The sequence below is a fragment of the Nothobranchius furzeri genome, chromosome 6 (assembly GCF_043380555.1).
Source record: "Nothobranchius furzeri strain GRZ-AD chromosome 6, NfurGRZ-RIMD1, whole genome shotgun sequence".
NCBI lineage: Eukaryota > Metazoa > Chordata > Actinopteri > Cyprinodontiformes > Nothobranchiidae > Nothobranchius > Nothobranchius furzeri.
Window position 1 is genome coordinate 81,586,496 of NC_091746.1, and position 25,944 is coordinate 81,612,439.

Here is a 25,944-nt window from a genome sequence, read left to right on the forward strand (position 1 = left end):
ACTAGTCAACTTCACTATACAGGAATCCCTCGCTACTTCGCGGTTCGTTCATCGCGGATTCGCGGATTTTTTCTTTGGAGCATTTTTCAGGGGGAATTCGCAGATTCGCGGTATTTTTCACTGATTCGCGGTATTTTTCTATGCGAAATATCAAGAAATTTTTGTTTTTTTCATCAATTTCATCATAAAATGCACTTTTTGTAATAAAACTAAAAAAAAAACAGGAAAAAAATTTTTCTTGAGTTTTACCCACAAAAAGAGAATGTGATCATACGATAATTCAATAGGGAGCGTGGTTTCACAGACGCGGAAGTGAGAGCGTCGGTGAAACGCCGGCTGCTCTAGGAAACCCCCGAGCGTTCGAGCGTCAACGAAGTGACACGGAAATGCCGGGCTTTCCAGAAGTAAGTAAGATAACTTACTATGAGCTGATAGTTCGTTGGATTGATCGGTAGGTTGGAAACTCTGATCATGAATCTGAAGAAACGATGACTGAGTGGTGAGCTGGAAAGGCGACTTCCGTTTATAGCCGCGGTTTGTGACGTAGGTGCGACGTGAAGGGAATCCCCGCGAGGGGCATGCTGGGAGTCCCTACTTCGCGGATTTTCACCTATCGCGGCCAGGTCTGGAACACATCTACCGCGATAAACGAGGGATTACTGTAGTGACTTTTTATGCCTGTCGTCGACTAGTCGCTGTCACGTGATAATGACCGGCAAGATGCAGCCCTCGGAAAAGACAGCAGCCTGCTGTCAGCAGGTGACAAGCTCCTGCGCTCGGGGGGGGACGCGCTGTGCCAGCCCGTAGGTACTGACACGCGATCGTTCATGTCGGTTCATTTCCTTTAATGTTTTCTGTCTTATATTTGCGCCTGATGCGTTTCGCTGCTGTGGAGCGGGGCGCATCAACTTGTCATCCGACGCACAGATCACTGTGCGGGGAGCGCTCCGCTGTTTTCGCGGTCGGTAGATCTGCCTCCTGAGCACGGCCACAGTAACAATCAGGTGTCGCCACCTCAAAAACTAATTTAACACGCGATCGTTCATGTCAGTTCATTTCCTTTAATGTTTTCTGTCTTTTATTTGCGCCTGATGCGTTTCGCTGCATGCTGTGGAGCGAGGCGCTGCGCGCATCACCTTGTCCTCCGGCGCACTGATCACTGATACGGCCGCCAAACAGCGAGCACTCCGCTGTTTTTGCGGTCGGTAGATCTTTTAGAACTGCAGTTCAAAGGTAACTCATGAGGTGAATATATATGAACCCAGGTAGCAGTTTCTCTTTAGGACTGAGAGGAGATGCAGGAAGATAATAAACAGACAGGACAGAAAAATAGTCAAATAAAAACAAGTTAGTTTTTGTACCTGCTGTTGCAACAAACAGACACCATTGAAGGTAATCAGAAGTGAGGAACAGAAAATGAAATAATTATTTTAATGTTTAGAGCAGCAGGAACTCCGAGAGGCTGCAGGCGCATCAGTGAGTTTGCGCCGCTGCGCAGGGGGAGGGGGGAGAGGGCTGAAGCAGAAACTACCGTTGTTAAAAGAAATGTGTTTAACTTTGAAAATGTGGGTGCAATTTTAATTGTCAAAAACTCCAGCGAACCATTAGTTCATTTTGCTCAATTAGAAATAGAGGCCTGTCTCTAATACTGGCCCTCCTTCCAATAAAGGCCTGGAGCTTGATGAGCTTGAGGCCCGGGCCTGTATTAGAGGATTTACGGTATGTATTTTAGGTCACTGCCGAGCTGAGCTTATATTTTAACATGTACTGTTTAACCATGAAATTTAAATGTAATAGGGTAAAACCCAGTGCATTTAACATAATGCTGCATTTTAGAAAATGGGTTGAAATATAACATGTTGGTGGAGCTGGGTTCCGACTATCGGCTTGTGGAGCTCTTGGGAGACCTCTGTTTTCCACCCGTTCTCCCCTCCCCGCAGCTCGGCACATCTCTGTCTGATCGCGGCTTTTGTTTGCTGCGCGGGCTGACGGCTGGTTCTCCCATCCCAGCAGCTCGGCGCATCTCTGTCTGATCGCGGCTGCTGTCTGCTGCGCGGGCTGCCAGCTTGTGAAGCTCTGGATGGAAACCGATGTTTTCCACCTGTTCTCCCCTCCCCGCAGCTCGGCACATCTCTGTCTGATCGCGGCTGCTGTCTGCTGCGCGGGCTGCCGGCTTGTGGAGCTCTCGGAGACCTCTGTGTTCCACCCGGTTTTACCCAGCGGTCAGCCCGGCGTATCTCTGACTCAGAAGCTCTGGTGTTGTGCAAAGTTAACTCCGGTTGAAGCGAGGTTGCTACCTCCGTTAGCTTAGCTCCCACCTCTGCGTTAGCTTTGGGTTAGCTTCAGGTTAGCTTGTAGCTAGTTCGACCGGGTGTCGTCAGTTGATCCCAGCCTTACAGCGCCACCCTCAGCTCCAACTCTCTTCCCTTTTGTGGAATTGTCTGGGCTTGACGGATCCTGTGACGGTCAAAATGGCGGTGGTGGCCACCTCCCATTTATCTTCAAAATGTGTTATTGGAGTCTATGGAAACCCATTGTCCAATATTTATATGTTGATGGTAACGACTCATGAAAAAAAAACCAAGATACTAGAGCCCCATTCCCACCTGTACCGGGTCGGCCCGGGCCGGGTAGCATAGGTTGTTTACATATCTGGGTGGCCTGGAATTTTCCCGGGCCAACCAAGGCTCATTCTCGGCCCTCTTCCCGAGGGGTACTGCTTCAGGCCGACCAGGGCCAACACGCCCACTGCTGACAGCAAATTCACACCTACCATTAGAGCAAGCCTCTGATTGGTGGGTAGAATCAGCCCATTCACACCTTCCATTAGAGCAAGCCTCTGATTGGTGGGCCCACATGGGCTTAAGGCAAGGATGTGTGGAATCAACCGGGCCAGGCTGGGGCCGACTGGGGCTACCCGGCCCGGGCCGACCCGGTACAGGTGGGAATGGGGCTCAAGTGTCATGTGCCAGAACTACACAGATACAAGTTATATATACAAACCATGATGCTACAACTCAGATAACCCTAATCAGATAAAACACATCAATATGCATATCTAGTGTGCCTTAAGCTCATCTGTCTGTTTCATCACCTCAGCCAAGGTTGAAAGGTCTCTTTTAGATAAAATATAAGTGAAGGCCAGGCAAAGGTTCTTAGTGTGACATCAGACAAGAAGAAGCAGAGATAAGAAGGATGAATTACATGCTGTTTTTTGTTTGTTTGTTCCTTTTAGATTAACTGACAGAGACCATAAGAAACAAACCTCTCACTGTTGAGGTCGAGAAAAAAAAAGCAGAATATCTTTGGGCAAACTTGAGTTGTGGTATAAAATTTGATTTTGAGCCATGGCATCATAAATAGTGTAGAAAGCTAGATTGGCTTTTTCAGAGTTCTTGCTCTGTTGCATAGATTATAATGCTTTGGTATTGCTAAAGGTTCTTTGTCATGCAGGCATTTTTCTCTGTTGTGTGATACATGCCTTTGCGCTGTCCAGACTATTGCAACACTGTATGCTGGACTGAGTCAAGTTGCAGTTGCACACATGCAATTGTTCTAGAATTTGGCAGCCAGTTTCTTGACAAGAGCAAGGAGGAAGGAGCACTATGGCTTCCAGTGTATTATCAGACAAATTTTAAAATACCTTTGCATGTGTTTAGTGTCCTGTAGGGCAACGTCTCCATGTATTAGAGACATCGCTGCACAGGAATGTTCCATCTTGCTCTCTTGTCCAAATTTAAGCCTCGAGGAGATTGAGCATTCTCAGTATTGGCACCAACCCTCTGGAATGGGTTGCCATTAGCTGACAAACAGGCTTTGATGCTTCAGGTGTTTAAAGCCACAGTGTATACTATTTTAACTTGTTTACTATCAAATTCTGTGTATCCCATGAACAAAGTTGTCTTTTTTCATTAATATTTCTCACCAAAGTCTATTCTAAATATTTCTATTAGCTTGAAATTCTACATTTTTATGTGGTCAACGCCGTGCGTACGCCATTTTGAAATACCATAGCCGTTTAGGGACATACAAGATATAGTGCTCCGTGTTTTGCGTTAGCACTTTCACATGAAAGTTCTCCTTCCTCTAAATGTTATCGGGGGATGATGGCAGTTTTCTCCGTGGAAGCCTTGCTGATTTGGGGAAATTTTGCTACTCCCTCTTGGGTTGCGTTCATTGCTCCAACTACATGTGGTTGCTGGATTGAAAGCTGGACGTTGTTTTTAACTGTGGTGGTGGGCGCACGTTTGGGGGGGACAGACACGAGTGATGTCGCAAACACAATAGACGCGGTCAAGGTGGCAGATGTATTAGATGCAACAGCACTGGAGCGATAAGACACAGCTACTGACACAAACAGTAAATAACACTTGTACCACAGCTGAATGCTGGTGTGGTGTTTTCTGTGTGTGACCGCAAAAGTAGCTGTCAGTGCTATAGGGTCTACCCCCCCCACCCCCCCCCCCACCCCCACCCCGCAGCTGTGCATGCAATGCCACAATGACACATTGCCCATTTGAGGCATGGGCTAGCTGAATACCTGCTTTGACTTGCATGGTACTAAGGACTCAAATGTTTTTACACACTGGGGCCTGAACAGTCAGTTTTACTCACTGGCCTTCCAACATGTTTCACGATTTAGACTGGATGCTTTTTGTTTTTATTCTTTTATCATTTTTCATTTCTGCACAAGTACTGATGAAACAGAAAACTGACATGTTTTGGCAAAGATGGCCTCTTTTATACTTCTTTTCTAAATTAGGACTTTTCTCAGTCCAAAACACTGCCCTTAAGACGTCAGTGGAGCAATGAATCTTGACCTGAAGAGTTGCATCTCCTGTGTTGCGCCCTATGCTTGGGTAGGTGTTGTCAGCAAACACCACACACATTTTTCTGCTGTTTTGGCCACTTCAAATTCTCTGAACATAATTCTTGTCTTAAATCACTCCACACCTTCAGGAATGTGACAGAACCATCCTGCATGTGGATCAGGACAACGTTGACCCTAATGACCTCCAGGTTTGGTTTGCATAGCTCTCACTGCAGTTTAAATGCATGGCACTCTACGTATTTCTGTTTGAACGGAGACAACCCCTCAGATGTGAGCCAAAACAATAAGTACAGTTCTCTACTTGCTTTAGCCTACTTGTGAAGTTCAAACTATTCTTGCCCTCATGGTCACAATATTTTTTCCACAATACTAAAGTATCTAAAAACGTTTCCTCAACTGTTAGGTTGCCCTTTAGACTCCAAGCAAACTCCATTTTCAGCTATTTATTCTTTACAAACCATATCTGCATAAAATAGTATCCAGGTGTATTATCAACCTAAAATATCAAAGGTCTACTTTGTTAACGATGGCCTGATTAAGGTTAAAGGTATCACAGGAATCATTTTAGAGCATTTTTTTACAGTTTGCTCCAGAGTACTTTTAGATTTATTGTTCTGTAAACTTGTAGCCGTGCACAAGGTAAAAATGTATTTGAATATAACTCAGCGTGTCTTTGTACCCCAATGATACGATACAAAAACAGATCCTTAAAGTTTAAATCCTTTCTTGAGTCATGATCTAGATCAGGGGTTCCCAACCTGGGGTCCGGGACCCCCCCACCCCCACCCCAATAGGTTCCCTGCATGATTGCAGGGGGTCCCCATAATTTTGTCTATGTTGATTTTGTGAGATTACCAAGATTATTTGATTAGAAAAAATTTGCATTTAATAAAATCCCAATAGTAAAATCAAACACTGTAGGAGCCACAACTCTGTATGTTGGTATAAAGTGTAATTATTCACCTTTAACCGTGTGCGTGCACTTAGGAATTGGGGTTGTTGGGCCCGGGACTTGTCTTGGACGCAGGAAACCGGGTCCTCTTGAAAAAAGGTTAGGGAACCACTGATCTAGATTGCTACCACAGATGAACATGGGTATTTGTGCTCAAGTTGTTGCCTCTATGTAAACACACATGCAAGCTCAACAGGACGTCACCTATTAAGTTGTTCATCAGGTGGTTTAGTGTGGGTTTTACCTTGAGACAGCATGAGCTTTAAACAGCCACATCATAGGTCACACTGATGAGGAGATAAGAGGGCGTGTGGCTTATAAGGAGAACCAGACTTTGAGTAGGGTGCTCCTTTTCTGCAGTGGTCCAGCTCACCTCACCCGTCACAATGACCTACAACGGCACCTGGAAGATCGATCGCAACGATAACTATGAGAAATTCATGGAGAAAATGGGTGAGAAATTTGGTCTAAGATTAATTTTTTCTCATCCTGCTTGCATTTTTATGCATTGTATTAATCACACAATTGGCATAAAAGTGGTCACAATATACTCCAAACGATGGATAAGTGCCGATGAAACAGAAAACTGACGTTTATTTCTGTTTATTATTTGATTCAAACGTTTATTTTTCTGAACAAACGTCCTGCTATTGGTCAGATTAACCTTATTAAATGTGTCTGTATGTAGGAATTAACATGGTGAAGAGGAAGCTGGCTTCTCATGACAACCTCAAGATCATCATTGAGCAGACTGGAGACAAGTTTCACGTAAAAGAGAGCAGTAACTTCCGTAGCATCGAGATAGACTTCACCCTGGGGGTCACCTTCGACTACAGCCTCGCAGACGGAACTGAACTAACTGTGAGAGAAAGGAAATGTATCGTGGTAGCATCGTGTGTCTGTTTAATTTACCTGACCTCAAATAACTAAATGATTTTCCTTTTTAACCACAAATTGACCAGAAACATATTTACCTATTTACAGTGAAATCTAAGCTAAGTTAATAACATTTGTCTGTTGTTGCCATCACCCCACAGGGCGCATGGACCATGGAGGGCGACGTGTTGAAGGGAGTATTTAACAGAAAAGACAATGGAAAAACACTGACAACAACCAGAACCATTCAGGGAGATGAACTCATTCAGGTAATACAGGAATACAGAATCCCATCACTAACTCATCCAGAGGACGTTAACCGTTTATTCTTCCTACAGAGCTACAACTACGAAGGAGTGGATGCAAAAAGGATTTTCAAACGGGGTTAAACCGGTCAGCAATGACCAGCCACACCCATGGAAATATGTTGAGGATTACATACAGTATTGTGTTGAATTATCATGCATTTCAACTAAATGTGTCCAACTTTTGATGCATTTTTTATACTTGCATTAATAGAATGATGACTGCCTGTCTGACTTTTTCCCCTGCTTATCAATTAAAAACAAATGCTACTTATTAGCATCTTTGTGCAAAATTACGTTTGAATAGAGAGAAATATTATGTCTTCAATAGAAAGTGGAAAAATGTAACATTAAATTAGATACCATCAGAAGTGCAGTGACACGTTGACTCCAGAAAATGAGACCACGCCAGCTTGAAGGGGACATATTGTGACTTTTTTTCTTAAGTTATAATTATTCTGTGGTTGATACCAAAAATGTTACTGAAGTTCTTTAAAATAAATCCCTCTCACATGAAACAATTTAAGCAGTTTAATTGTTGACTGTTTCAATTCCTTCCAGAATGAGTCATTTCTGGGTTCTGTCACAAAACAAACTGGAGTTGGCCATGCCCACCCATACCCCCACTCAGGCTGCTATAAGCTGAGAAGCTCTGATATCCAGGAGGGGCTTGGTGCAGAGCTGCTGTTCCTCAAGCATGTGAGAGATGGTTCTATTCTACTTTGTGATGTCACAAACTGGGACTTTTGTTAACGGCATGTTTTAGGCACATAATTCCTAAAAACTAACACTGACAGAAAATGGACGGACGGATTTCTTTCATGTTTGTGGTGTTTCTAGAGGCAGTAGAGACCTACACAGCAGCACAAAGAATACAAATGGTGAGTTTAGTATAATACGTTCCCTTTAAGGTTGCAGCCCATAAGAACTTCATTTGTCAGATAAGATCAGTGACATACGAAACATTCTTTCTTGTTTTTGAGAGTTGATGCCATGCAGGAAATAGTTTCACACATCGCTGTAGATCAACTTTTGTCAAATAAAAATTCAAACCCTAAAGTGATAAAACAGATTACTTCTTTTAAACCTGCATCTGTTGTTCAGTTAGATTTTACACCAAGCTTATCAATTAAGACGAGTGTTACTTACAAAGAAAGGACATTTCATTATGACTAAATACTGCTGATCTTCAGAGCATCGAACTAACATCCAGAATAAAAAAAAATACAAAGAAAACCTTTTTTGGTGTCATTATTAACATTTTGTATTTATAGTATCTCCTTCCCTCCCCAAATGTGATTCATTCACAGAAGAAAAAAAAACCTTTGAAAATGTCAAGGCACAGCAGATACTGAAGACAACTCAACACAAAACAGGATATCTTATTTTACAGATAAATAAAAAAATAGATGTAAATATCAGATAAACATGTTTTAGGTGAAAACGATAATACAATGTAATTAATATTTGGATATACTTTCATTACGTAGCTTCTTTAGGCAAAAAAAAATTAATACATTTATTAAAACATAATCTGGTCGACTCAGATTCACACAGCTTTGGATTTAAATCATGAACAATGCAAGGAAACACTCCATTATTGGTGCGCACTTACACACACACACACACACACACACACACACACACACACACACACACACACACACACACACACACACACACACGGATTACTAGCTAAATGCGTTCGTTCGGTGAGAACATGGGACAAAAGGCTGTCATGATTAGATAAAAACCCAAATTAAGAAATAAAATTGTGTAAAAAGGAAGACAAGTGTAGGAAAAGACTTGGCAAAGTGGTCAGTAGAAGAAATTCTACTTATATTCATATCAACATTTGGAAGTGGAGGTGTTTTTAAATGTTCTTGGAGCTGTTGGAGGTACACAATACACCAACTTAAAAACAGACACCAGAATGTGCATCAAAAGCTGTATAAAGCATTTTTTGTGGATGCACAGTGTGTCTCTGAAAAGCGTGTCATTTGCATTAAACACGTTTAAAAATGCACAACCAGGAGACGACTCTTGTGTGAGCAACACATTCAAGTTTTCCAACCAGTCTTGGTTACAAATTTGATGAACTTATTTTAAATAGAACCCCGTATAATGTTACCTGGACTCAACAAACCCAGCGTTTCCATGCTCATGCTGCACGCCTAACCTTACAGCTTAGTATGATTTTTTCATAAAGGCCACATGCAGGTTTTTAGACCATAATATTTATAAATAAGTGTCCTGCTGTGTTGCGTTGTACGGTTAGTACTAATGTCTGATGTGTCAGTTAAAGTTGTGAAAAATACCTGCAAATAGATCTGTTCAAATTTGTCTGTTCAAAGAGGAAGACTGGAAAAATGTACATTTTGACATCACAGTGAGTCACAAACAAAAGGATTACAAGAACCAGCACAACAAAGAAGGAATAAATAAAGATGATTGTGTTCCACGGAACAGCTGTGAGGGACATCCCCATCTGCTGCTGAACATGCTCCAATAGGCCAAGCACAATCACATCTCAGTAAAACAATATCGTTTTTTACAAACTAATGACCTAATCTCAATGTGTGCTGGCAGATCTTTACAGCAGGGGGAGGAGTTACTGATTGGAGGCAGCCCACAGTCATTCATTGACATTTAATTATTGTAAAACAGCTGATAAATGAGAACATCTCAGCAATAAAATATGGGTGAGTGTTGCGATAAAGGTTATCTGGGGACAAAAAGCTCCCAGTGTGCACAAAGTTAGAAAGCTGCCTATTTAAAATAAGTAAAAAAAAAACCCTATCTTTGACATGTGTGATGTTGGCTCTGATGAGATACGTCTGGAGTTAAAGCTTATTGTCAAAGGTGTGGGTCACTCGTTTAATCAATACATTAGCAGTGGTCTCTAGTAGGAATGTAGGCCATACTCTGGGTGCAAAAAACCCCAGGTGCTCCTGTTTCAGGATCTAGGACAGGGCTATTCAGTTTCAGGCCTTAAGGGTTGGTATCCAGCACATTTTAGTGGTTTCTCTGCTCCAACACACTTGATTCAGTGGTGGAATCACCTGTGCACCAGTTCATCAGGCTCTGCAGAAGCCTGTTAATCACCTACTAATCGAAATCAGGTGTGTTGAAGCAGAGTTCAAACCAAAACGTGCTGGATACCGGCCCTCGGGGCCCGGAATTGAATAGCCTTGATCTAGAAGATTGCCAAATCAGAGGAGAGCTTCAGACGACAGGATATGGAGTCTTACTTCCTGATATTTGGACATCCCACTTCTGATTGGCTAACACAAGCCTAGAGGTATTTTGCCATGTTGTGGAGTTGCTAATGCTAACAGTTAGCTTCTACTTGCTGAGATGTTCTCTGCTGTTTCCTGGACGCTAAACCAACAAAAGCCTTCCACATCATGGGTCAAAATGAGTGAGTCCATGAATGTTAGGCAACAGTGTGATGTAGATCTGTCAGGATTTTCTAATCCTAGAGTTTCACTGTCTATCTATCCATCAGATGCTAATGCAGGAGATAGATATTTTTATGTTTGGGCTGCATACAAAACTCAGATTATAATCAGAAGTTATTAAAAATAGTTTTAAAGTGTTCCACACCTTTAATGATTTGGCTCTATATAAATAAACTTGAATTGAATAGAATTCAAGTTAAAGTTAAAAAGTTACAGACATTCACCACGAGCCTGAATTTCATATTCATTTGGGCTTTCAAACACCAAATTCACTTGTTTTTTCAACACACTTGCAGTGGTGTCCAATTGAAATGAATGCTTTGCGGATCAATCTCTGTGAAACAAAAAAAAAAAATAATAAAAAAAAGCTCTGGCGCTCCTTTTTCAGGAACTGAAAGTGAGTCAGAGGAGGTTAGCAGAATATGGCTGGATTTGGATTCTTACTTCCTCATTTTTGGACATCTTGCCTCTGACTGGCTAACAGCAACATGACTCTTCCACTGACTGTTTGCTTTGATGTTTTATCTCCACAAATACAAGCTTGAAGGAGTTCTGCCTTGTGGTGAAGTTGCTAATGCTAATGGTTAGCTTCTACTAGCCGAGACATTCTCTGCTGTTTCCTGGACGCTAAACCGACAACAGCCTTCCCTGTCAGGAGGCAAGATGGGGTCCATGAATAGTAGTTTTCAGTGACGTAGATCTGAATGGCTTTCCTAATTCAAGCGTTTCATATATTTTCTCTTGCGGATAATGTAGGAAATGGGGGAAGAAGACTATTTTCATGTTTAGCCTGCATGTTAAACTCAGAATGACTGATTTATATGAAAAAAATAGCAAATATTGATTCTTTAATGATTAAAACTATTCTTTCCAGCATCCATGTTCAATAATCATCCCATATCAGTTCACATAAATTATTAAATACCCAAATAATTACAACATTCAGGCTTGTGACGAGTGGATGTGCACGTCTGATTTAAATCGTGCCTTTTGGTGTCAAAATGTGATTATTCCGTTTGTGTAATTCATTTAAAGATTGCAGCAGCATGACTGGATCACTATAATCTCACTTCTTTTGCCTTTCTGCAGAACTACTGCGCAAACCAAAATAAATAAACGTGACATGAAATGAGAAATTAAAAGAACAAACACTCTTTTGTGCAAACTGAAAACAGACTTCATCTCACAGGAATTCAGGGAGACAACGGAAGATTTACGCGTTAGTTGATAATCTGCTTAAACATTTAGAAATAGGTTTTATTTATGTGACAAGCTTGCATAAATAAGCTCCAGCCGGTTGGAGGTGTCGGGGCTTCTGAACATACTTCCATTGGGTAAACTCTTTGGCATCCAGTTAAACAGTCCGTCCATGTAAACACAACTTAACACTCATAGAAAACCTTGTTTGTCCAGTCCTTTGACCGTCACTGGCTTCCATTTTGCAGTACCTTTATTGCTATTATGGCCTGCACAGAAACAAAAGAGAAAATTCTAGTTACTGTTGGTGCAAAACCATGTAAAAACATTTTTTATTTGTCCTGTTCCAGTATCTTACTTGTTTCAGGTCTGGCTTTTGGCACGTCTTGTGAGTGTGCATCACTGGGGTGTGTGAGGCTCTCTGCTGAAGTCCGTGGCACCGTGGCAGAGAGGACCAGAGGCCTCTGGTTGTGGTACTTGAGGCGGTACGTTTCCGTCATACAGTTATCCACATTAAAGTACGTCGTCAGGGAAACCTCTGGAGCTGGTGCTGCCTCTTCTCCCCTGCATCCGATCAATCTTTCCTCACTATCACACGACGACTGAGTGCTCCTCTCTGGGTCGGATCCCGACTTGGAGCTTGCGTCCGAGAAGGTTCTGAGGCCTGAGATGTCAGGTCTCCGGTGAGGACTGACGTGGGATGTTGATGACAGGCAAGGGCTCAAGGGGAAAGATTCCTGAAGCACCTGGGGGCGGAAGCCAGCGTTCCTTGCTTCTCCGGGAGAAATCTGTTGATTAGATCGAAGGTGGGGCGACCCCGTGGGACCGAGCGACCGCTGGATGTTCAGCTGGAGAGTTTCTGCTGTTACGTTGCTCAGGGGGTGGTATGGCAGGTCTGTGTGAGAGCTCTGGGAATCAGAGGCAACAGCCTCGCTGTTACTGGAGAGGTAAGTGCTTTCCCTGTCTTCAGACTCCGAGAGAACAAGATCAGAAGAGCTGTTCCACTCCGAGCTGCTGGTTTTAGTGATCTGCCTCTGGTTTGTAGTCTCACCAGTCTGCCCTCTACAGTTTAGCAGCTCCTGCGGCTCGCTCTGCCGGCTCTCTGAACCGCTGGAGGTCTTCTCTGATGAGGGTGCTTTTCTAGAAGAGCTGGAAGGGTTTTTTGACTTCCGTTTGCTGAAAACAAAATGATCAAGTTCACATTTTGAAAAGAAAACACAACGTAAAGTTTCTTTGGTTGTTTTTATGGAGACACAAAATGAATGTTAGTTATTTATAACATCTAGGTAATTATTTTCTGAGAACTGTTATCATTAATGTGAAGCCAGACCCTTAAAAATAAATTTAAACCAATCAGCAATAATCTGATGGATTTAGAGGTTCAGTTAAAGTTCTAATCGGTACATTTTGACACTGAGCATAGAAAAACTGCTATTACCGTATTTTCCGGACTACAAGCCGCTACTTATTCCCACGCTTTGAACCATGCGGCTTATAATGAGGTGCGGCTTTAGCCAACCAGAAAGGATGGAGCTGGAAAGTCTAATGAAGGAATGGTTAAAGGAGCGCTACGGAAAGCGCCCAGGAGGATTTTTTTCACAGTAAAGCGGCGCAGCTTGTTTTCCCAGCTTCACCCCGGGATGATGGCAGCAACACGGACAGCGACACTGACATCGGCACAGAAAAGGTGTGTGACGAAGCTCTTCTGAGGCTGTTCAACTCCGACACTGAAGAAGATGACTTCAGTGGTTTCAGTGAGCAGGAGGACGATGAATAAACAAATCAATAACGTTTCTGTTTTGTTTGATACTGATCAGTTCAGTTACGTTCAGTTAAACTACGTTTTCAATTCAGTAGATATCTGCAGCTTTTAGCCCGGCGCGGCTTATATAGGGGGCGCTCTATAGTCCGGAAATTACGGTATTATGACAGAAATAAATTTTGTGTTAAAGGGGAGCTAGGCAGTTATGTCTTGCTTTTAGCACCCCCTAGTGTCAGTGTCGGTCTTCTCGCTGTGCGTTCGTGTTTTTAACAGCTGAAATGTCTCCTCAGCCTTTGTTAGTGTCACCAGGAGCGATTCATCAACAAATGAAACAAATCAGCTATGTTCATGATCTAAAACATGCGGGAAATGTGCTGGAACCAGACGGCAGCACCAGGTATGTCAGCTCAATTTTTCCAAGTCCCAACAGAGCGGCTCGCCAGTCTGAAGTTGCAAGTGGAATACTCTAGCCACAGAAGGCGATAGGGGCTGCGTGGTCTTTCGTTAACCCTGTAAAGGGTCGTTTTAGCGTATAACCGACTCAAGAAAATGATATTAAAAATATGAAAAACGTGTCTCCCTTTACTGCTGTAATCACACCTGCTATCAGACTAATCATTTTTTTAAAGAATCAATCATAATAACACGAATTAACGTTAGATAAGGGGAAAAGCTTTCAATCTACATTTTATTATCTAATTAAATCCTGATTTTTAAAAATTATGTCTTGGTGGTGATTTGTGAGGTCATGTGATCTGAAATTTGAGCGACTGTGATCAACAGATTTTAGCATCACTATAGGAAAGATTTAGTCTTTGTTCTAGAGAATATCAGCTGCCAAGTAAACAGTCATTAACATTAAATTCCCCAAATGAAGCAGCATATCTTACAATTAAAAAAATTACCTTGAACTTGGACTGAACTTTTGGTGTGAAAGTGAGACTTGGTCATGGTTTCCCTGAGGTCTGGCCAGATGTTTACCTGAGGAGATAAAAAAACTGCTAATGACAAAATGCACAAAAGGCGGCCTGCTTTAGAGGGGTCTGCTTTGTTTTGTGTATTTTGTATCCATTTATGCTGCCGTATTGTTTCTTATTAAAAACACTTTTGAATTAAAATACATAAAAAACTAGATATTTATTTTGTAGATTTTAAAATTAGCAACATAATTAAGAATCGACATACACAAAATGGTACGAAACAACAAAAACTCTTAGAAAGAGAAACAGATTCAGCCCAAACATAAAAGAGAGGAAAAAACTGATAAGTGACTCAGATTTATGTTGAAAATACTGCAGATTAAAATCAGAATCCACCAATTTATCCTTTATTCTAATGCACTAAACAGCTGTGTGATTTCCACACACACACACACACACACCAAATCCTGCTAAAACACACATTTGATCAAAGCAAATAAATAAAAATCTGTTCCGATTGGTTAGTAATGTGTTATTCATCTTTTAGGACACAAGGTGGCAGCAGCCAGACGGACTAAATCCCCATCTCTTCCAATCTGCCGCCATACTTCCTCCAACACCAGCAGAAGACAGCTCAATGTTGAATTCTTTTCTTTTAAAAACAGATTATAATTTGTCGTTATTGCCTCTAAAAGCTCCGTGTGAAAACAGAGGGCCCTTCTGGTGTTTTTAAATGTGCTGTTTCGTGGCTTTGAGAGCAGAAGAGTGAAAGTAAAGCACGCAGCAGAGCGATATGTACTCCAGTGTCAGCAGCAGCTACGTCCCAGCTGCGCTATCTGAATGAGCTTTGAGGGATTATCATCAGATTAATGCCTCTGCTGGGCTTATGGGAGTACGAGGTTAAATAACGAGTTCAGACTCAGAAATCAACCCAGACTCTATAATCAATCTACAGCTGAATTGACATCGTCACGTGGATTTCAAACACAAACCTGCTTTAGCGAGGTTTAGGTTTACTTTATTGTGGGAGACATTTGATCCATGATTCAGAATTAAGGAAAAATGGTCCAATAACCGTAATTTCTTCAGAAATCAGATCTCAGAGCCTCTTCTCTGAACAGTTTATGGGAAGCTTTTGGTAAATGACGAAAGCGAGGTGCCACCGGTCCCTCTGACCACCACCAGCAGGCGGGAAGGGTGAAGTGTCTTGCCCAAGGACACAATGACTGCAGCAGACTGAGTGGAGATCGAACCTGCAACCCTCTGGTTATGGGGTGGGCGCTTAACGTTTCTGCCACCTTTTATAAAACATGGTCTTATCCACTCAAAGCTCTAAAAACCTTAAACACACAAAAATGCCAATTTGTAGAAAAAATTCCAAACATTAATTGTAAAATGATAGTTATTGAAAATCACTGTATTCGATTTATTTAATTATTTAGATCATTTTTTCCATCACCATTTATAAAATATATTTCTCTTTAATATATTATTTCTAATTGTTATCATTTTTATTTGATGAATAAAATCACATTGAAAATAATCATAAAAAACATAAAATATAAATAAATAAATAAATAAATAAAATAGTATTAAAATTAAATAAAAAATTATATTTAAAAATAAGAAAATATTCATAAATAACAACTTCTTTCTATTTTGGTGTATATATGGAAAAGGAAAACTGTTATATGGGTGACCATAACCAAATGCCAACTACATGTAACTTTTTTTTTTGCCATTAATTTTTTTTTTTTGCATTTTCAGCATGACAAAATTTTATTTTTATTCAATTTTAATATTTCTGTTTTTGCAATTTTCTCCTTTGTAAATAACACTTCCGTCATTATTCAGTTCTCTAAATGATAAAATGGCCAGTATTTTATATAGTGCCTTCTTGTCATGATTCACGAGCCAAGGTGAGCGCTCTTCCTCAATAAACCATCTTTGAGGTTCTTTTCCACAGGTGAGGAGCGGAGGGACACCAGCTGTGCTGGATTTGCAGTCAGAGGCTCTGGTATAAAGGGAGGATGGAGACACTACTTGACGCTGGATGATTGCTACAGTTTTGGTTGGCCCCTACCACTCGTATTCGCCTGTTTGCTGGCTTGTGTATTCGTGATTGGATTATTTGGATCTCTGGCCTTTGATTGTTTTTGGATTATGACTTTGGACTCGTCTCTGAAACCCTGTCTGCTTTGCCCTGTTTAGGCACCACTACCACGTCCATTACCTTCACCGCTAGAACCCCGGATCTCCAGGACTTCGTCCCATCCTCCTCCACGGCTCCTGCCCTTCCCCTCTCCGCTTCCTCACCTACCTCACTCAGCTGGACCCCCGTCCTTACTCACCTCGGCTCGCCACCTTCCCCGCTGTTCGCGGAACTTGAACTCTGGACTAACGCCTTACGGCACCCTACTCACTGGACTTACAAGTGTATTCTTAGTTCCTGTTTTCATAATAAAATACTTTATTTTTACTTCCTCCGAGTTGTCGTGTTGATTCTGCACGTCTTGGGTTAGACGCCTCGAGCAAGTCATGACACCTGTTTTTTATATAGTGCCTTCTAGAGTCCTAGAACCCCCAAGGTGCTTTACAACACAGTCTTCCACCCATTCACACACCCTGGTGATGATGAGCTACGTTGTAGCCACAGCTGCCCGGAGCGCACTGAAACATGTCCCTCCAAACACCACCAGCAACGTGGGTTAAATGTCTTGCCCAAGGGCACAACAGCAGGGTTCTCTGCCAGGAGCTGGGATCAATCCTATTGCTGGACAACCCGCTCTTCCTCCTGAGCTACTGCGCTACACGATGTTATAAATAAGTGCAATTTACAGACATCTTCATAGAAAGGATGTAAAATATTAAAAGCAAGGGCTTTTGTTCATCACAAGTCCCATTGCCGCCACATTCAACAATAGTAATACGCATCATTCATTTAAATGGCAATTTTACTAAACTTAGAAATCAAGTAAAAAAAAAAGTAGCCTGAACTAAGCATGGACACCCTGTCGAAGATGGAACTTACCGCTGTGGGGAACTGGTGGCGTCTTACTTGATTTAGCATTTCCTCCTCTTTGATGCAGCTGGCTGAAAATTTGGAAACATGATTAATCATCTACTGAACAGACACCTAAGATCTAAAGATGTGGAAGTTTTGGTCTGTGGGATGAAACCAGAGAAAGCGTGCAGGAACAAACCCCACAGAAAGGCCTTTTCTTCATTACATGTTCGTCTCCAATTACATTTATAAAGGACTCCACTGAACACCAGCGTCTTCTTACCTTTGCAGAAGCAGCTCAGGTGTCAGCCGTTGGTCCGGTCTGATGCCAAAGCCATCCACCCCCGGTGAGTCTGGGTTTGTTGAGCCACTGCTGAGCCGATCGCTGCTCTCATAGCCAGACTCAGTCCGCTGAATGGTCCAAGTATCACTGCGTAGCAGAGTCTTGGGGCAACCTTTGAGTCTGCTGTCCTTCTGCTGGCTAGTTCTGCTCTCAGAATCCACTGAGCTGTGACTCTCAGTCTCGTGGCGCTGCTCGTCCTCATAAATCGTCATCAAACACTTCTGCTTTCGATCCTCTCTGGTTCGTGCGTTTTCCCGCCCGTGGTCTCTGCTCTGTTCGGTGCGTGGTGGTTCCTGGGATGAAGACTTGCTGCATCGAGGACTGTCCTGTTGCTGCTGTCGCCGCTGCTCCAGTTCATTCAGAACTGTGTCAACGTTCAGTACCTCCCGAATGGGTCTCCACGTCGACTTTGACTTACTTTGGCTTCCAGTCCCACCTTTGTCCCACTGTTTATGGCAGCCGTCCTGATCACAGCAACCCGGGGAGATGTGGATCTTCCGACCGTGTCCTCCACCATGTGTGCCACCCAGCGGTCCATGCGGCTCCTGAGCTCCTCTGCTCGAGTGGATGGAAGACTTCTCAGGGTGCAAATAGCTTTTAATCTTTTCCGTAGGCAGCCGCGGCCCGTTCTCTGGCGGAGACGAAGATCTCGTGGTTTCTGAACGGAGCAGAAATCTGTTACCAGGTGACTTCCACCTAAACGCTTTTCTTGTTTGAATTTACTGATTCAAACACAAAACTACCTTTGTGTTGCTCAATTCTTCGATGCCCTCTGTCTTTTTTCAGTGTTTCACCTGGTCGCTGTAAAATCTCCATGAAAGGTTCCTGATGTAGGTTTGGACTGCCAAGAGGAAGTTTCACTGAAGAGGAAAAATAATAAAAATGGTAGATGCATAAATGAAGTTCCTCTGGATGAATGTGACGGTCGACCTATTGCGTCACTGTGATGAATATAGCTCACCCTTGAGCTTAGGAGAACCTAAGAACCCAACACAGACTTCTGCTGCATGCAGCAACGGAACAGGAAACTGGGGCGTGCGAGACAAACCCAGCAGAAAAGTGCAATGAAATAAATAAACATTGAGGTTTTAGAGGGGAGTTCGACGCTAAAAATGAAATCACAGCAGCTAGCAGACTGGATCGTTTTCTGCAAAAGTCGTGCGGGATCATGTATGGGTGTTTAAAAGCAACAACACATCTACAATGGGATTCTCTACCCCTTTTGTTGCAGTAGACTTTAAAGAGCAAGTCACCCCCTAACAAGAAGCGTACTTCACTCCAACTTCATGTTTGAAAAATGCAACAAATGCTGTTGCCTGGCAGACCGAGAGGGTGGAGCCGCTAACAAATACACACACTCATGACATTGTGACATCATAATGTACCAGTTTACATCATAGCATACCTCTTAGCCAATAGCGGTGGCAGATTTAAATTCAAATACAGTGCAGAGTTTTTACCTGACGACGGCACAACACTGCCAGTTTTAGGCAGAATATTTAAATTTTAACTAAAATGCACTAAAGTGCAAAACTATTGACGACACGTGTCTGCGGCACTATTTATTTAGTTTATCAGAAAAAAATAGTTGATTTGGGGGTGACTTGCTCTTTAAAAAGCCTTGCAAAGTAAAACAAATCCCAATTCTTGGTTTTGGTGGTTTTCAGTGACTCCCATCAGGCCGGCTTTTTCTCAGAAAAAAAAATTCCCCATGAAGACATAAATTCTAAATTAAAGAAATGATCGGACAGATAGTCACATTTGGACTTTTCCTCAGTCCTCGCAACACATTCTGATAAAGGGAGAGCACTCGTCCATCTAGCTGCAAATGAGGCAGGAAGCAAAGCCTTACAAAAGAACAGCTGCTGCATCATTAGCTTTACTAAAACACACTGCGCTGCCAGCTGGACGGCTGTCCCTGTGGTTTATTTCTTTGCCGGGCAAGCAGGTCACCGTGGGAAACACTGACGACGTGAACTAAAAGCGTCTGCCTTCAGATCAGTGTGTTCGTCTAACATCTGCTGTCTCTCACTTTCACATCGCACCTCCACTCTCAGAGCAACCTCTTTCTCTGGTGCTGTTTACATCCGTTTCTGTTTTTAACGTGCTTCAAAAAGGCGCTTCATCAAGAAGGGAGAAGAAACAGAGACCCCGGCACCAAAAGGTGCTGTGTTCATGTTTGTCCCTAGACAATAAAATTACCGATCAGCTCATGCAGCCTTTCTGCTGACTTCTATATCTAAAAAGGATGCTGGACTCCAGAGCGCCGCTTTATACACAAGACATCTGCCAAGTAATTAACTAATGCACACATGCATCACGATGCCCTAAGTTATTCAGAGACTTTGTTATGCAAGTGCTTCGCCACAAGGCAATTGTCTTGGCTTCTGCAGTGGAAATAAGGACAATCTGAAAAAATGAATAACAAAAGCACTAGTGCATTATTACAACTTCACTAAACTCAAAACACAATTAATTTTAATGGAGAAAAAAAGGAATGAATGATGTGCATAACACTTAAAAAGCTGGAGTTTATTTTACTGTGGTTGGTTCTGTTGTCCACTCTGCTGTGGTCTGTCGGGGTGCAGGCAGCTCTGACCGAGACAGGAAGGGACCGAACAAGCTAGCTAACAAAGCTAGCTCGGTTCTTAGCTGCCCACTGGATTCAGTTGAGGAGACGTGTGAAAGGAGGACGCTGGGCAAGATGGCCATCATCCCTCCCACCCACTGCATTTCACTGTGGAGACCATGGACACCTCCTGCTCCTTCAGTGTCACGTTTAGGAGCAGGAGGTTAGGACCCAAGATGCAGACCCAGGATGACACGAGGCAGGAATGTTAAATAAAGAAGAATCCTTTATTTTGGATGACAAAATAAAAATCCAAAAAGGGCAGGAGGCAAAACCCCAGTAACAAAAATGAAGCAGGGATAAATCCAAAAGCTCACTTTATGAGCAAAATACCAAAGACCAAGAGGGAGAGACAAAAAACCAATGCTGACATAAACAACAATGGACCGACAAGACACAGAGACAAGGCAGGGCTTAAATACACTGGGCATGATGGGAGGCAGATGAGCTGCAGGTGTGTGGAGTGTGGGGGGAGGACCAGGTGAAAGCAATGACTAATCAGGGAAGAAACTAACATGACCTAAGAGTGAAGCTAAAAACAAAAAAGCAACCATATAACAAAAATTCTAAAGGGAAGGAGAACTACAAAAACCGGTGGGACAAAACATATTAAAGAGATTATTAAAAATGAAAAGCTGAAACTATAAACACTGCAGAGGGGTGACTGGCTGCAGAGGGGTGACTGGAGAAGACTAAAGGAACACAGGAGACACATAAATGAGATGCAGACAAAGGACACATGAGAGCGCTATGAAACACAAAAGGAGAACCTGGAGTGGGAACTGGAGGGGCTGGGGAACAAAGGGACACAGAACATGACATTCAGAGGCAGACTGAGACATCCCAGATGTAAAACAGAACGCTACCGTAGGTCATTCATCCCCTCTGCAGTACGAGTGTCTCAGTTTAAGCTTTACTGGCATTATCCTGGCACACAATAACACCAATGTAATATTCATTGTGTTCAATATTTCCATTGTAGGTCCGTGTCTCTTGCGGTATGCTGCATAGTGCTGGAACCAAAGTGTTTTCCTTTTTTATTCGTGGTTTTTAGCGGTCGAAGGTTACAATTCTAGACGAATGCCTGTGTGTACAAACATAAACCTTTGTTATTGTTTTTCTTCAAACTACTCTCTTAAGTGTTGGTGCTGCTGTAACAAGTGAATTTCCCCACTGTGGGATCAATAAAGTCTATTCTAAAACCCACCAGTTACTTACTTGCCCTGACATGAATAATTCTGCCCCACGCTAATGAGTCTGGGCACCACACAAAACGAAAGCAATCCATCTAAACCCGAAAAATTCCTCTAAATAAGAAAAATACAAGCTGATTAATAATGGAGGCAAGCATTTGACATGTGGACGGGAGGAGTGAGGGCTGTGGAGCGTGTTGACCACAAGAGCAGAGATTAGGGAGACAGGCGTGGGCGGTAATCTGCGTGAAACAGAGACGTCAGCCTCATCTAAAGTTTAAAGCAGCAGATACAAGCAGGCAGGCTTTCAGACTGAGGGTCACCAACAGATTCACAACACTAACCAAAAACACAGGATTTAAATCAACCCTGTCATCAGTGCTAACAATTAAAATCATTTAAAGACCGAAGCTTTAATGGCTGATGACTCAACTAAAAATCATCTGATAGCACCCTCACACAGTTTAACAACCCAAGGTATTTTGTTATTGTGAGTTTGTAATTTATAATTTATGTAATGACTCGGTCATCTTTTTTGCTATTTTGCTGTATGATTTGAGGACCCGCTCAAAAATGAGACGATGCATCTCAAATGGTTTTTCATCCTCGTAAATTACAAGTTAAATAAATATTTAACATACATTTCTGATCACTCCTGGGAAATAGCAATATTGGTTTTTTGAACATAAGTGATTTGACTAAATGGACTTCAGATTGTCCACAAATAGCTTTTCTGTGCTGATGATCAGCCACTCTGTTTGGGAGATCTTGAAAAATGCCTTTTGTCCTGTGCCGATAATCTATTTGCAGCTAATCATCAGGGTAAACTTAGAATATTGTCAGTATTATTGCTTTAAATGCAGCCATTGACTGATATCATCTTGGTCCAAGAGGTTTGGACGCGTCATGTCACAACCAGAGATGTGTAATATCGGATCAGCCATCAGTTTTCCCAAATCCCCTTTGCCCTGTTCAGGGTTTCATGGGAGCAGGAGCAAATCCCGGCTCCTGGCTAACACCAGCTTAGCAGGATGGTAGCGTACACCCGGAACAGATTGTCGGTCCATCAGTAGGTCAAAACAGACACCGCTCAGTCAAACTGCTGTACCCTGTACAGGGTGATCTGCTAACGTTAGCTACCTTTTTAAGTCAATTATTTTAGAGTAACTGAAAAAGTAAAAACGTTTTGGCCCAAGCACGTCAGTAGCAAAAGAATCCTCTCAGCTGGAATTTTGCAGCTTTTTTTGGGGTTACAATAAAAAACAATTCTTCACTTCTCCTCCATAGGCTGTGTAGTTTTATGGCTAGTCGTACAAACCCAGTCTGATGGTTTATAAACTCAGACTGGCACAACATTTAATCCTACTCACACGTTCTCTTCTTGTCCTTGGGTCGACCTTCTTGGCTGACGTCTCAGACGTAGAGTCTTATGTTTTCTTAGTTTTGTCCCATAACTCTCCAGACACTCGCTCAGCAGCACTCCCTCTGTTCAGTCAGCCTTATCCACCCCACCTGAGCCACACCTGTTTGTCTCACAGTCTCACCTGTGTTCTGTACTAAAGCTCCCTGCAGTCTTGTCACCTGTTCATTCACTATTTCCGTTTTCTGAAATGAGACCCTGGGTTGCTTGATTATCATAATCAAACGTATTTTTATTAATACTTAAATTGCCATTATTTAACTGAATGAGATGGGAAACAGCATCCAGAGCTCTGATTCATGTCAACAAGTGGAAGTTAGGCCTCATTTACACTGAGTGCAGAACGGTTGCGGGTCGGAATCCATGCGACTTCCACAAAGACCAGAAATCATTGAGCCCAATCAGAGCATTCACATCGGCGGCGGTGCGGCGCGGCTACGGAAGTGGAGCTGCAAAATCTTTCTGCGTGGTTTCTACGTTTTCCGTACACTACATACGAATCGTCATGGAGTAGAAGAAATTACATGAGTCAGACAGGAAGTGAGACATGGCACAATAGAAACTGTATTGAATTGTTTTTATCGTTTGTTTGTTTGATTGTTTGTTATTATTAATGGCAGGGATATGAGTTTGCAGTGAATCATAATACAAGAAGACAAATGTGGCTTTTGTGTATCAACTCCTGTCGATATACACAGTCGATGTGAATCGAAATCTGTCCGGAAGCTGAAAACAATTGAACTGGTTTGAATTGAGTGCAAACAAATCATTTTTCCCCCTGATTATTGAAAAAATGACCATGTGAAAAAAATTGACGGTCTATTTTTTGGAGTACAGCATATACTGTCTGTGTGTTTTGCCTTCATTCTGTCATTATTTTACCGACTTTTTAAACACCAGTAAGACACATGACTTAAGCCTTCAGACGGGGCACGTCATCCTGAAGGCGTGACAAAGTGAAACGATGGTGAAATGTGGCAAAAAGGGTTTAAGACAGGTTTTTTGTTTATTTTGATCATGTTTGGTGCCAAAAATCAAAATTTCAATTTCAACGACTGAACAGCTGATTTGTTGCTGAAGTTGGGAGCAGATACATATGAGAAAACCCTGATCAGAAGCAGTTACATAACTGTTTCACTTAGCATCAGAACGGCTCTCTGGATAAGGATAGAGCCCAAAACAAGAACCAGGGAGCTCATTTCTTTTGGGCTGTGTTTTCTTTTTTTTCATTAGGTAGAAAAGAATTTGTTCTCAAACCAAGACCAAGTGTTTTGTTTCCCGTATTAAATCTCCCATTTGAACAACCATGTCAATAAATGTTTATGTAATAAAGATTCACCACTGGCTGATTTAAAATGAAATAAAAAAAATAAACAGCACATGTCCGTGAGAAGTCAGAGGGTTAGTCATGCTAGTAATTGGAAGGCTGTCTTACTGGTCACGTCGCCATTGACTTGGGCTCTGTAACGAGGACACATGGTGGTTTGTCTCGGTGCGTCTTCGTTAGACACTGGACTTCCCTCGGGATTGGTGTAAAATAAAAGAAGCGGCTGGTAATGCCCCCTGATGCATTTGGAGGCAACATCCTTCCATTTGGATCCGATCTGGTTTGAGGAAGAGAGCGACATTAGAGCGCGTAACACGCAGCAAGAGAGAAAGGGAGTAAAGAGGTTTATCAGCAGCAATCCTAACCTCCTTTACTGTAGCATCATCAAAAAACATCCATTTTGAAGATTTGGTGTGAAAGGCGAAAGCTGAGTAATGTTTGCTAGAAAAACAGATCATCCCCACCAGATGCAGCTCGCTCCGCTTGGCGTTTTCATCTGTCACTCGGTTAAAAAGCTGGAAGAGACGATGTCTGATCATGTCACATTTACAGATGAAAGGTTGCAACCATCTCTGATTTTAAAATAACATCAGTTCTGAAATTGTTTTGATCAGTGTGGTTGTACTGTGTCCTTGAACACAACTAAGAAGCAGCTTTTTGCAGTTAAAGACACATCTTATGATGTTTTATGAGTCTGGAGCTTACAAACGGCTTTCTCAGTTCTTACCCCACACAGGTTCAAACGCGGGCCAATGGACCGGATGACATCGTCCGTCAAATCAGACTGTTCTGCGTCCCAAACAAATCCAATAGTGACAATCTCTGGACAGTTCATGAGAACACGGCGGATTTTTATACTCTGACCACAGTCGCTCTGCAAAACACAACAACATCAGTGAGACAGTCCGCTAAACACATATGGTCACAAACGGTCACCAACAAGGCAAATCACCTTGGCTTTCACATGGATGCAGTTTCTTGTTTCAATAGTCACAGGATATGTCATAAACTTAAGAAAAACTTATGTGAAATATTAAAAATTACAGAAAGCAGCTTAGATTGTGATGAATATGCCATTGTTCTCACAGCAGACTTAAATATTTGAAATGTAAAAACTCTAAACTTTGTAAATCTACTGATGCCTTTCAGTTTCCACACGTGCTAAGACCAATCAGACCTAACAACAACATAACGTGTTCATTGCTACGGCAATCAGTCAGCAGGGAAGTCCACAATACACCATCAAAGAAGAAACAAATACATCCTTTTTCAATTCAAAGCACCTGGGTACCTCTAGCTGCTCGTGTCTCAACAAAACGCCCGAGTCTATATCATCCAAAGTGGATGCCAAAGCCGCGTCAAACAAGTGCCGGTCCTGAGCCGATGCGGGTTTCGTCTGTTGCATCTCTGGTGCTAAGCCTGCCCAAGAGTGCTGTGGCAAGACACAAAACGGCTCAGGCCAGTGGCAGACCTGCTGAGGCGATGGTGGAGCGTGGCTAGACTGACCTGCAGAGCTAAATCTTTTTGCTAGTGCTACGGTTGGTCTAGATTTCTGGGCTAGTCTTGCCCCATAGTTGCTTTAACCAATAAACAACTGTTAATCCACTATAGCAAGCAATCATGTGAGTAAAAGGCAACTCCTCTTTCGATCATTAGCCTGGTAGATGTTATAATAGGTTTTAGTGACCTAGACAGCTTTTCTAGAGTCTGGTTTTATTTGGAAT

General features: G+C 42.4%; 2 protein-coding genes across 2 annotated transcripts in view; one reads left to right on the top strand and one right to left on the bottom strand.

Moving 5' to 3' along the window:
• The first annotated feature begins 6,078 nt into the window (after positions 1 to 6,078).
• fabp2 (fatty acid binding protein 2, intestinal) lies at positions 6,079 to 7,490 on the top strand. Its single transcript, XM_070552637.1, has 4 exons — positions 6,079 to 6,236; positions 6,472 to 6,644; positions 6,821 to 6,928; positions 6,998 to 7,490. Exons 1-4 carry the CDS (start codon positions 6,170 to 6,172, stop codon positions 7,046 to 7,048), a joined length of 399 nt encoding a protein of 132 aa, XP_070408738.1. The 5' UTR covers positions 6,079 to 6,169; the 3' UTR covers positions 7,049 to 7,490.
• Positions 7,491 to 11,606: 4,116 nt separating this feature from the next.
• usp53b (ubiquitin specific peptidase 53b) overlaps positions 11,607 to 25,944 on the bottom strand; it is a 31,192-nt gene continuing 16,854 nt past the window's right edge. Inside the window, exons 9-17 of the mRNA XM_070552605.1 lie at positions 24,948 to 25,094; positions 24,586 to 24,735; positions 24,329 to 24,497; positions 18,395 to 18,511; positions 17,592 to 18,309; positions 17,336 to 17,397; positions 14,290 to 14,365; positions 11,981 to 12,798; positions 11,607 to 11,891 (exon numbers count right to left, since the gene is read on the bottom strand). Of these exons, the coding sequence (XP_070408706.1) occupies positions 11,815 to 11,891; positions 11,981 to 12,798; positions 14,290 to 14,365; positions 17,336 to 17,397; positions 17,592 to 18,309; positions 18,395 to 18,511; positions 24,329 to 24,497; positions 24,586 to 24,735; positions 24,948 to 25,094 (2,334 nt within the window). The 3' untranslated portion in view covers positions 11,607 to 11,814. The remainder of the gene's footprint in view (positions 11,892 to 11,980; positions 12,799 to 14,289; positions 14,366 to 17,335; positions 17,398 to 17,591; positions 18,310 to 18,394; positions 18,512 to 24,328; positions 24,498 to 24,585; positions 24,736 to 24,947; positions 25,095 to 25,944) is intronic.